Raw genomic sequence first — 12,806 nt, forward strand, 5'->3', positions numbered from 1 at the left:
TTCGCTTTCTAACTTCCTGTCCATCATCCTCTTGTCGAAAGCCTCCATAGGAGTTAGTGCAATCCTTGACGTAGATGGGGAAGGGGAGGGCCAAAAAAACCTCCTGGTGGGGACAACTCTTCTTCGCCACTCCCATGTGAACCACCTTCATGCAAAGTATCCATTCCGCTTTGGGTGATGACCATCCACTGAAGTCTTGGGTTCTTAAGTTCACGAGGAACTTGGGTTCTTGTGGGTCTTGTGGTCTTGGGTTCTTGAGTTCTTGAGGTTCTTGAGTCTTGAGGTTCTTCTTTAGCTTGCAATCTGTGTTAGAGAAGGATGTTAGAGGAGGATCTTCTCTTCACCCGAGTTCTGCTCTTTTCCGCAGGGCGCACCCCTTGGCGGCCTTGCGCTCACACCAAGGTTGCTTTTTCCCACCTGACGTCGGTTTGGCCGGCCGCTAAGTGCACGGTCCGCTCTAGCCTCTCAATGAGTGAAAAGAGTGACAAGGGGAGGGTGGACAAGCTTTTCTTTCTTGGGTTTCCTGTCACTCTTCAAAAACACAATTAGGAATCGACACGCCGAAGAGGACTTGGGTTACGTGCGATCGCAACAAGCAAAAAAAAATAATCTTGTGGTTCTTTTCTTGAGTGATACAAAACACTGCCAAAGCTCTGATACCAATGTAAGGTGCAATGGAAGTGAATGTTGAACTTTGCTCAAGATGAGTGCTCCGAACTGTGCTCAAGGTTCCTTTTACTTACGGAAGGGAGAGCCTTCTGTTCCTTTAGTGAGAGAGTGCAATGGACACAAACAAAGTGATGAACACTGTGAATGAAGGTGCATGAGATTAGAGATAGAGAGAGAAGAATACGACACCAGAATGTTGTCAAACCCTCATCCGAAGGCCCCACTCTCTATGGCGAGAGCGGTCTACTATTGATTGCACAAATCTCTACAATGCTTTGGACTTGCCGACGATGTCGACGACGAGGAGGACGACGACAAGACGGGCTGAAATCTGAAAACGCTAAAGGTTGAAATCTGCAAATCTTTTTCTGCTGAATTCTTATTCTATGTCGGTGACGATGTCGATGACGACGATGCAACGACGACGCGCTGAAAACGCAGATGCTGAAATCTGCGTTTTCCGGGCTGAAATTGCAAACTTCGATGGATTTGACCGTGCGGCGAGGATCTATTGCGGGAAGGTGAGATCTGCGAGGTTCGGGGGTTCTACTGCGGAGTCTGACTGCTGAAAACTTAAAACACTGGTCTAAATGTTGATTCCGTCGCGGAGAAACTGCAAAACGCTAGGGTGTCTGCAGCTCCAAAAACGCTAGGGCTGATCTGGTCTTGCTGTGGAAAATCTGGTAATGCTACGGCTGATCTGCTATTGCTGTGGAAATCTGCTACAAAAACGCTATGGCTTTTGCTTGGTCTGCTGTCGCCAGGAGATCTGCAATTGCAAAACACTGGCTGATTTGCATTGCTGAAAAACGCTGGGTTTTGCTGCCGGGGGTGGTCTTGCTGAGAAGGTGCCTGTTGAACCCTTGGTTCCTGTTGCCTCTTCTGCCCATAAGTGGTAGCGCTAGGTTTCTATATATACAAGCTTATCAAATTTGCCCTACCTAGTTCCCAACGAAAGCTTATCAAATTTGCCCTACCTAGTTCCCAACGAAAGTCACTTAAAAATAATAAGTGAAAAATGTCAAAAATAGGGAATATAGGTCTATGCACTGTAAAAATGCTCCTGATAGGCTCGATGGAAATCTGATGATCATGTTGTGTGCAACCAGAGGATATGCATCTACTCTAAGTGCCTGGGTATGCACGGTCTGCGAACAAACTCACAAAAGTGCGAGATCACTTCCTAATGTAGGCTGACTGAACTAAATTGAACCCATGTCATGAAGTAGCTCGTCCACGTGCACATAGGGTTAGATGTGTCACGTGACACTAGTGCATCGGTACTTAGAGTTAGTATCTACTGAACTGGTTTGTGGCCTCTGTCTGTTTTGCAGGCGTAATCGAGGCGATTACAATTCTTTCAAGAGGGGATATGTCACAAATTGATGACGTGGCATAACCACCCCGGGACATTATGGCTACTAACGTGGCACGTTGTACGGATTCCCGTACATCACACTGACGTGGCACAACGTATGGATTCCCGTAAATCACGCTGACGTGGCACAATGTATGGATTTCTGCTTTTTATGCTGACATGTTGACGTGGCCTGGCGTATGGATTTTCCGAACTTTAGGCTGGCTGCTTTTTGGCAGATTTGAGAGCCAATCACTTTTAGGACTCATTGTTTTTGAGTTTACTGCTTTGCTTTTGAATAAAAGAGCCCAAGGGCCTCACTTCTCAAGACATGTGGACACAGTCTCTGAGAGCGGAGGACCCGCAGGAGTTGTACTTTGCTCAAAGATGAGTAACAAAAAAGAATTACCGAAAGGGGCGCCAGTCTTTGGGGCCAATCTCTCTTGGCACGGAACTACACTGGGCCTGTCGACTCAATTGTGGTTTGTCTGTGAAGTGTTTTAAGTGAATCTCTCTCGTGTCGCGACCGGTTCTAGACTTGGGGTGTCCAAGTTTGTTACAAGATCTAGAAGATCACATTATTAGCTGTATCTATAATTTTGAAGAGGTCATAATAGCGATTGCAAAGTTTGACAACTTTGCTTTTGTGACCAACTTGTTTCTTAAATCTTGCCTTCTCAAACTTGAACAAGACCAACTAGCATATCATCAAGTCTAGGCGTCTTTTTTGCTTATCAGCTTGTTGTGTGTGCTTTCTTGAGAGCAAAGAATAGTTCTCCTTACTTTTTGGCTGTGTCTTAATCTTTAATGAACTCATTTGTTTCAAAGATCTTATCCTTCGTAAGAAGAATTGGAGGCAGAATAGGCTTTCCATGTATAATCTCGAAAGAAGCCTTACAAAAGATACTTCAGCTTGTTGAAAGTTTCCTTTTGGCGTGTTCCTCACGTGAAAGAGATTCTTTCTCTTGGTCAGATCATGGAGAGGAGCGGCTACATTAGCAAATCCTCAAATGAATCTATGATAATATGAATAGAGGCCCAAAATGCTAGGTATGTCATGTCCTGTAGTTAGTGTTGGCCAATGTGTGACTACCTCAATCATACCTGGGTCCATTCTCAATTGGTTGTGAGAGTTTATGGCCTAAATAATGAATCTCGGTTAGGAAAATTTCCCTTTTCTTAGCATTGATATGAAGCTTATGGTTCTATAACTTACAGAGGATTATGTTTAAGTGCTTCTGATGCTCCTCTTCAGTCTTTGAAAAGACAAATATGTCATCAAAGATCACCAGAAACTTCGAGTCTGAAGTTTGCATGAAAAGTTATTTTATGCACATCTTCAAGAGCTATGTGAAGCTGCTTTTGAGATCTATTCGACTAACGATATGAACACCTTGCAACTTACAAATAATATCATCTATCCAAAGGATCGGGAAGCGATAGCTTGGTACCTAAACAAGACATTCAAAATTAAACAAATGTCCTTTTTTCTAGAATTTGAATAAAATGCTTTGTGCATCTCAAAAAGAATCTCAAAAAATCCTTTTGGCCTCTTATTCACTAATCATTCTATCTTTAAAAATCGACTCCTGGGACTTTTGAGCTTATTATGATATACGGTTTGGTTCATAAAGATTCTCTCACAAAGTTGCATAAGGTGTTTTTGAAGAGTAGGTACCACAAGCTTATAAAAAATCGTTAGAGGGCATGTAAAAAAGTTTTAGACTATTCATTTCTACTAGTGTTCCATATTTTTACAAGATTCTTGCTAGCAAAGATTGCTTTAAGATTGAATTAACTTATGCCACGTTGTGTGGGTCTGATTTACAAGTTTCAAGAACATTTTAGGATCATATGTGAAGTAAAACTTGTGAATTATGTAATTTCCACTTGGTTTATGCTTTACAGACATGTATGCTAACTATGCAAATTTAGGCATAGGTAGATTTGCAAATTTGCACACACCAAAAATTATCCGTGAAAGTGTCAATCTCAATAATTAATAGTCAATACCTGAACAAGCACACAATTGGAGCATCTATATTCTACAAAACCATGTCTGAGTGGAGATGGTACAGAATTGAGCGTGCTCTATTTTTGGTATTGAGATTCCCTTGTATGAAAAATTATGCATGGCAAAGTTACAAATGTGACTTGCTTTATTCAGTTTGCGCAAGATTGGATCCCAAAAATTATGTATTTTCTTGGTCTGAACTTATAGAATCACTTTACTTTGTAATTTTGCACTAAAACAAAGTCAGGTCTTTGGAATGAGCTTTGAAAGGCCAAGATTTGTCTCCCAATCAGCATTTTCAAAATTACAAATGTATGCTTGTTATTAAATTCTTGTGAAATTTTCAATTTGAAACTTTTCATGATACACAATTGGCAAGGATTTATAGACATGAGTAATACAATTCCTTTAAGAAGTTATAGGTCTTTTCTGATTTTTATAAGGAAACAACTCAAAAAATTCTTGTGAAATTTTCAATTTGAAACTTTTCATGATACTCTTAGTATAGTAACCATTTTGAAATAGAAAAAATCCTCCATTTTCTTCATCTCATAACAACAAACGCTTCAAAATTTTGTTTCTAGCTTCATAAACCCAATCCAAAAAGTTAGTAGAAAAATTGGACACTTTACAGGATACTTGAGTGTCAAACTAGGTAAGCTTGCCGTAGACTCGTCTGAAGTAGCTTTGTTTTGTGCAAGTGCAGCTGTAGACTTTTCAGTGGATGCAGATGCAGCTCAAGCTTTTGCCTTGCAGAGAAAATTTAATGCTAAAGGAAAGTCTCCATCTTTGATATCGTGAGTATGCTCCTGTGCTTTTGACATGCTGCAAACTTTAACCCATCTACTATTTCTGACATCTGATCTTGGGCTAATCATGATAGTTGTTCAGGGAATTCTACACAGGATGGCTCACTCATTGGACTGAAGCAATAACCACCACAAGTGCTGAACAGGCAGCTGCTGCACTCGAAAAGATTTTATCTTTGAATGCCTCTGCTGTTCTCTATGTATATCAGCAGGCTTTACCTTTGCTGTTTTATATGGTATTTGGTTACTTCTTGTTTCCATTCCTAATGATTTCTGCTGTTGGTATATATGCTAGATGGCTCATGGAGGAACCAATTTTGGATTTTTTAGCGGTGCAAATAGTGGCGACAGTGCTTCCAGCTACAAAGCAGACATAACATCCTATGATTATGTAAGAACAATACTTTAATAGATGCCAGCTCATACATTGAAATCAAACTACACGATGGAGTTAAAGATTGGATTGGAGTTAAAGAACTTTATGGAAATCAATTCTGCGCCTTTCCTTCAGTTGCATGCACTGCAGCTTGGTCATTATATACATTTTTGAGGATGAATAGTCTCTGTGTTACATGTGAGGGAAGGAACACATGATGTGCTTTCAATAGTATGGCAATCGCAACACTATAGGATAATCTTTATTCATATGGAGCCACCTCAGGGTGGTCAGGTAGAATGACCCTTGACCTGTTTCCGAAGGTCCCCACTGTTTTCAAAAGCTCAAAGGGAATGCTATGGCAACACTAACAATATGCTTGAAGTCAGGCCAATTCCAGAGGAGAAATATGTGTGGATGATGATTCTATATCCCTTGGTGGTGAGCTTCCACATCATCCCTTTATTGCGGGAGGAAAGATCATTCGGCAGCTTGTCGTATCCGATTGGCAACAAGGATCCCTACGACAATGTTGAAAGAGGGTGTTAAGCATATACTAAGTCCCTTCTCAATTCATCGAGAGAATGTGCTGATTTTAGTCAAATACCAAGCTTCTGAAGTTTGTCTATTATCTACACTGGTTGTGGGGAGTCTTTTCTGAAAGAGGGCAAATAATAGAATCTCACTATCTCGTTCTTGATTTGATTCCAGTTGTGCGAGCATGAAACAGCCCAGTTTGTGCATGCATGAAACAGACATTTTTTGGCTGTGGCCATACAACATTGATTTGTGTCTCAATCTCAATGGTCATAGTTCTTCAAAGTTGGAAATCTCATTGTTGACTGGATCCTTGTCAACCAAAGTGCCTGACGAGCTACAAGGCATACTATCTTATGCTTAACCTAAGTGACTGACTGCCAGGTTTGCCTGCTGGTTATTCTCCTGGAAAATGGCTTTCGAGCCAAGCAAAATACTCCCTTGCAGGCTTAAAAGCCAGTCAGAAATCTGCCTTGCTGGCTACTTCATACACTCAGGGGGTATCTCTGATAACAACTTTGAGTATCTCCAATTTTGGCATGCATGATGTAACATTGATGTTTGCAGGCAATAGAATGAATTATCATTATTTATCGCCAGAATAAATTTTCAGGTCATATCATGCAGTCCAAAACCTTTGTATAGCTTCAATTGAGTACTGTGCCTTGAGGTAGCCTAGAAAAGAATCGGCAACCCTTTCCTTGAGCATGACATAGGCCTCCTTTTCAGCATCTTAACTTAGGCACTTAGAGTACCATTGTGAAGAGGTGCAAAAGAAAGAAAGGAAGAATATTAGCATCTGCACAAGACGGACATGGCATATGAGACCCGAAACATACTACATGTGTAAACATACTACCGGTGTTTTCAGTGTCTTATAATGGAGCACAAACCAAAAAAAAGTCCTAATTTATGCTGTCAAAAGACGTAGCTTTTATTAAAAAAGAAAAAGGAAGGTTCTATTTTCTTTTCAAAGTGAAATCATATTCTTTTTCCATGTCTTGGTTTTAGAATTGTGGGACAATTTGTAAAAAATCTGAGAAACTGAGCCTAGTCTTGGCTTAATACACCTTTCAATTCACTCAGAGCAACAAGATGTATTTGTTTTTAAAGAAGATTGTTTTATATTTTTCTGTTATGTGGTCTTCTAATGGACAGTAATAGTGAAATTTGTGTTTTATAGGCCCATTGAGCCTTTTGAAATCATGATAACTGTAATTGTTTTCAGTTCCAGAATGAAGCTATTCGAGTAAGTATCATGTGCGGATTTGTCTGCGTCTCTGGAACCTTTTTGACACGCGAATCTTTTTGTTTTCATCCCCTATCTCTAGCAACATTAACATGCATATGCATCTGCGATGCATGGAGATCTCAAATGTAGTGATTCTGTTTTTTCTGCATTTTCAGGATGCTCCAATTGGTGAAGCTGGGGATGTCGCTCATTCCAAGTTTACAGGTAACACTTAATCAGATGACGATTTTTTTGCGTCTCTTGAAAATGGGCCATGTAAAGGCCTTGGGGCAATTTGAACCCTTTGCAGTTCAATGCTTTCTTTTCTATTGGCAACCAGCAAAACATGCATAATTCTTTGAAATCCTTGAACATCAAACTTTCAATGAGGAGTTTTTGAAATCCAGGAACACTGGCTTTTCACACGTTTCTAGGCTTTTTTGTTTCCCAAGAAGAAAAATTTTCCATTAAAGAAACACCTCAAGGGAACATACCCTAAGGTAAAATTACATCGAAATAATACAACAGAGAATCAACCATAAATGGTATCACCAAAAGATAAAGGTCCTATGGCAACCTTGAAGCTGTGAAAATCTTTTCACAGCTTCAAGGTTGTTATGCCATATAACAAAAAGTATGATTTGTTCTAGACGTTGAAGCCTTCTTTTGCAAATATATGGGTGGTTTTTTGAGGTGCAAAGTTTACTACCTACTGCATCTCACATATATATGCAGCAACTTGTTTGAAAAAGTTGAGTTGCTGACAATCAGCGTCAGTAGCCCTTCATATCTTTGAAAAGTATGCTGGGTACTACCGTGAAGAAGTATTGTGGATTAGCAGACAATATCTATTGACTTCAATCTAAGATCTCTTTCTGAAAAAATTAACTCTTTTCCAGCACACAGATGAAAGTGGTTTATGCTGGAGTTATTACAAGATAAACTTTATGCGGTATTTACAAAATCAGGCAATGTTGAATGCCAGAATGTCTGCATTTGGGAAATTTTTTAAAGGATTGATCAGGATTGTAGAAGAATGCATTTTGTTCTGAAGTTCAATGTGTATCCGCCGACATATGTTACAAGATTGGGTTTTTCTTTGCTGCTGTCTTCATAGCAATACAGGGGGTTCTGGCAAAGCACAGTAAACTTGCTCTCCCTTCACCACCTCCATTACCATTACGGCTGGCATATGGAAAGTTGCAGCTGGATAAACTGGCAGGAATTTTTGATGTCCTGGAGTACATCAGTGTTCCTTCCAGTGGGATAACAATGCAAGAGCCATGCTCAATGGAGTCTCTCAAGCAGGTATCGTCCTCGTTGCATTACAATTGTGTTTGTTTCTCAAGTCAGAGTCGGGGGACTGTCAGTGAAAGAAGCACTACCTTTTTTTGAGAGATTGATGTTAACCACTTGAAGTTATACACTTAACTGCTCCAAAGGTTCCAGCCTGTTTCAATGTACTCTATTCAGTCTGTTTGAAGGGCATCGGCACCTCTATCAAGTTGTTGCAAAGAGTTCTCAGCTCTGGAGAGGCTTCCCATTTTGGCATCATGTTCTACCTTTGTTGAAGTTTTGCCTATTCCTTTAATGATCAAAACGAGAATATTCACACAGATGCTAAATTTACCTTTTTTTTGTTCAAAGCATTGTACAGATATCTGGGTTTCTTTTATATGAGACTGTATTACCAGCACACACTAAGCCAGGCAGCTCTCTTTCAGTACCCAAGGTGAATACGTGTTTAATCTTGTTCTCAAGAGAAAATGGTGGTGTTCCCTTAACAGTGTGAACATGGATATTGTGTGTTCTTACTTCATGTAGATGCTTCTCATGAGGATGTATTGTTGTATACTTAATCTATGCTTGTTAATAGTACCTTCTGCCAGTGTTTATACAACGTGTTCTCTTTGACATTCAAATTCTATGTCGGTATTTAGGATTATAAAGAGGATAGGGGTTTAATCTTTGCCAAACCTGCTCACTTGTGGATCTACTGCTTCCTTGTGTACTCTGTTTTTGTTGCAAACAGGAGTAAACTTAGTATGGTACAAGCATTGTTTGATGAACATTGAAGAGTGTATAATGTTCTGCATTAAATAGACATATTACTAGTTAGATTCAGAGTTAAGTTGATTGCTGTTGAGCTTTACAATTTTAACAACGGGAGCTTTGATGTGCAGTTACATGACAGGGCACAAGTTTTTATCTGGAGTAGTGGCATGCCAAACAATGCCCAGCCTTGCTATGTTGGGGTTATGGAACGTTGGTCAAACCCTACTTTGTATCTTCCTGCTCACGCAGCTTCGCCAGGTTCCAAATTGCAAATTCTAGTAAGCTGGTTTCTAACCTGAAAACAGTGCTTGCTCTGCCATAGATTACCTCATTAGGGAAATGTAACAATTTATTTAAGTTAAAACCAAGAATGGCATGTTGTTCTTGAGACACAGCAATTTTGATTGTTTGGCCAACATTTTAGGGGAGATCCACTGTGATCATAGTTACCACAAAGCTCTTACAACTGGAACACCCATCGGTCCAATATGGAAACGGGGTTAGAGGCACCATGTCATGATATAGTGTGTGCGCATGTTTGTGTGGATGAATGTGAGAGAGAAGGCACCTCATTAGAAAATGCGCTAAAAGACACCAACGTTTTAAAAATTATTGTCAATTCCCTTTGTACATCGCTGACGTCAAGCTGCACTTTACGTTCGTCTCCTCTCTCTTTACGTTCCTCAACTCCCCTTCTATAGAGGAGGCAAAGTGGTAGCCCTTGACAGACGCACTGCATGACAGTGTGAGACCCATGGGACCAACCTAAAGCTTGCGGTATGGAATTGCAATGGCTCTTTACGATTGGATGTCGGAGCATTCGAGGATTTTAGAGGGAGAGACATTATTTTCTATTCAATTCATACACTCAGGGGTTAGTTTGAGAGACTTCAGGGCAGCTCCTACCGCATGCGGGAGCGTCGAGAGGCTTTCTTGCAACTTTGGCGCTCACCATGGTTTAGGGTGTGCCTAGATGGCACTACGGGCTAGAAGTCTCAATGCAATATGCCTAAATTGAAGCCTTGCATCACATAGTTTTGCCAAAAGAATAAACAGGATGGAATTGATAAGCTCATAGCCAATAGACGTTCCTGTCAGCTATAGAATATGCTTCCTAAGCCATTCACATCCCTGTTGTTACAAATTCAAGTCGTGCTTGCTTATGTAGAGATGCTGCAATACTTGCACATTAATTGAGGAACATCGTAATGGGTGGACAGCCTTGCTGTAACTTAATACAAGCGGTGCTTGTCTGAAATGATGTGCAAACATATCGTATATGTATAATCATAGGCAGGTACAATTCTATAAATGAACGATCAATCATCCTTGCCAATCCATGCAGAGAAATGGAATTGACCAAGTTCAATAACAGCCTTGCTGTAACGATAATCAAGCCATAGCTTGAGAAATTCCATCAGCATGGATCTTTCCTCCTCCCATCTCGTGATCTAGCCCTCATTGTACATCTTGAGGAGGAGCTGAGTAGATGGGTAGAGCAAGAAGGCATATGAGCACCAGGGTAGGTAGGATTCAGGAGAGGTTTCTCCACTCTTGACCAGATTCTGACACTCAGAGCTATTATTGAGGAGGGTAGACATCATGGCAAGAGGATCTATTGTAGTTTTGTGGATTTCCACAAAGCTTTTGACACAGTACCGAGAGCCAGACTTGTACGCAGACTACAAGACATGGGTGTGCCTATAGAGCTGATATGGGGTATTTTTGCTTTATACAGGATGGTGATGGGTGGGTACGCACTACTGAGGGAATGTCTGACATGGTCCACTCCACTATTGGAGTGAAGCAGGGATGCCCCCTATCTCCGACTCTTTTTGGGATGTATGTGGATGAGTTTTCAGACTATGTAGAGCGTCAGGGAGACAGAGGGGCTCAACTAGCAGGGTGAGTGAACCGTGTTATTGTAGGCGAATTCCACCAAAGGCAAAGTTTTCCCCATTGAGTCTTTTTGATTAGCAGGGACATGGATTCCGTTGTTACTATATGTTGATGATGTTGTGTTGATTTCTGACTTTCCAGAGGGGATGCAACATCATTTATATGCTTTGCACCATAGTTACCAGGAACGGGAATCCGGAACGGGGAACGCGGAACGGCAACTGCCATAAAACGCCATTCCCTGTTTTACAGGTACTCACGGAACGGGGATTCGGAACGGGAACTTGAAACGGAAATGGGGAACGGAGACTTGAAAACGGCCATTCCCTGTTACTATGCTTTGCACACATTTGCTCGTGACAGTGGATTGTCTGTCAACCTTGGGAAAACCAAGGGTATGGTGTTCAACACCACATCACAGTGGATCAGGAGGTCAACATCCACATTTACGTATGGCCAGGAGACTTAGGAGTACACAGATGCATATACCTATCTTGGGGTAGTTTTTAGTGGACCGGTGTTTTCATTAAGGAGAGCAATAGAGACTAGACTGACGAGAGCCTATGCAGCCTTGGGAGGACTAGAGAGGATGTGTTCGTAGGTTCAGTTATAGGAACCGCGAACAAAGCTTTGGCTTTTTGGCCCTCTAGTGACTTCAGCTATGCTCTACAGAGTTCAGGTATGGTGACCCTCAGTAGACCATCATGGGAGATCTGGCAGCACAAATGGATGGAGATATATGGAGAGGCCTTTGGTCTCTATGATTGCTCGGATGATTCGGGCAAAGGCCTTAGTGCCGCATGAGATTATCCGAGCCGAGCTAACCCCCCCCCCCTTCCCCCATCGTGGTTGAGGCATTGACTTGATCAGTATCTTGACCTCCCTAGAGACATATATGCTTGGCTTGCCCTGGAGTCATCTCGACAACTAGCGCTACAAGGCGATACAGTGTGTTGATATGGACAGATGACAACATGGTATCAGTCACATGGTTTTAGCATGGATAGATTGCCTCCGTTTCATTACTCCTTGGATGCACCCTCCTTGTCTCTCACACGGATAGAGATCACGAGACTCATACGCGAGGATCTGATGTAGCTAGATACTAGGAGCACATGGATACAACCGACACAGGAGTTGGGCACGAAGATTGCCCTTTACAGAGAGCATCTTCTCCAACTTACAGAGGACGGTTTTGTGACTAGGCCTGCATACATGGATACACACTTATCTCATGGGGTACGATGCGGTATTGGGCAGATCCTCACATCCTCACATCAGCTCCAGATCGAGATTGGCCGATTTCGAGGGGTACCATAGGGGCTATGATATGTCACATATGTCGCTTAGAGCCAGAGACAGAGCTGCAGTACACATGTCATTGTCCGGTGTACTATGAGATACGAGGCCGCTTCCACTGTCTGTTCAGAGAGGGTTTTGGACCATTTTCTAGAGTCATGAGATACGAGGATCAGAGATGCCTCGGATTGTTCCTACTAGAGCTGCACAGATTTAGGGAGAGCTTGCTGAGGACATCGGGGGGGGGGGGAAGAGTCTGAGAGACGGATCACATATTTCTTCACACTAGCCAGGGGAGAGCCAGAGGAGCAGTCATCACAGTAGAGCTTAGAGCCCACCCACACTAGAGGTACGTTGATTGATAGAGCCATTGAGCTAGGCAGATCTGTCACAAACTAGTGACGTGGTTACCCAATACACACACACACACCTTTCCCTTGGCATGGACAATCTCGGGGAAAAAGGTTGACGTGGCAGGTTTCTGCAGAATGCTGACGTGGCACTGCTGTACTGCCCTCGAGCTGTTGACGTGATTAGCTGTACGGATGTCGCGTTTTGCG

General features: G+C 41.8%; 1 protein-coding gene across 7 annotated transcripts in view; it reads left to right on the forward strand.

The window, feature by feature from the left end:
• The window catches only part of BGAL17 (beta-galactosidase 17), an 85,683-nt gene that overhangs the window by 37,636 nt on the left and 35,241 nt on the right, over nucleotides 1–12,806 (forward strand). For all 7 annotated transcript variants that reach the window (XM_086506406.1, XM_086506407.1, XM_086506404.1 and 4 more), the window contains 7 exons: nucleotides 4,747–4,837; nucleotides 4,932–5,049; nucleotides 5,145–5,240; nucleotides 7,170–7,218; nucleotides 8,111–8,301; nucleotides 8,651–8,725; nucleotides 9,177–9,326. In XM_086506406.1, coding sequence (XP_086362532.1) covers nucleotides 4,747–4,837; nucleotides 4,932–5,049; nucleotides 5,145–5,240; nucleotides 7,170–7,218; nucleotides 8,111–8,301; nucleotides 8,651–8,725; nucleotides 9,177–9,326 — 770 coding nt within the window. The remainder of the gene's footprint in view (nucleotides 1–4,746; nucleotides 4,838–4,931; nucleotides 5,050–5,144; nucleotides 5,241–7,169; nucleotides 7,219–8,110; nucleotides 8,302–8,650; nucleotides 8,726–9,176; nucleotides 9,327–12,806) is intronic.

The sequence above is a fragment of the Adiantum capillus-veneris genome, chromosome 29 (assembly GCF_014529385.1).
Source record: "Adiantum capillus-veneris isolate H3 chromosome 29, ASM1452938v2, whole genome shotgun sequence".
Classification (NCBI taxonomy): Eukaryota; Viridiplantae; Streptophyta; class Polypodiopsida; order Polypodiales; family Pteridaceae; genus Adiantum; species Adiantum capillus-veneris.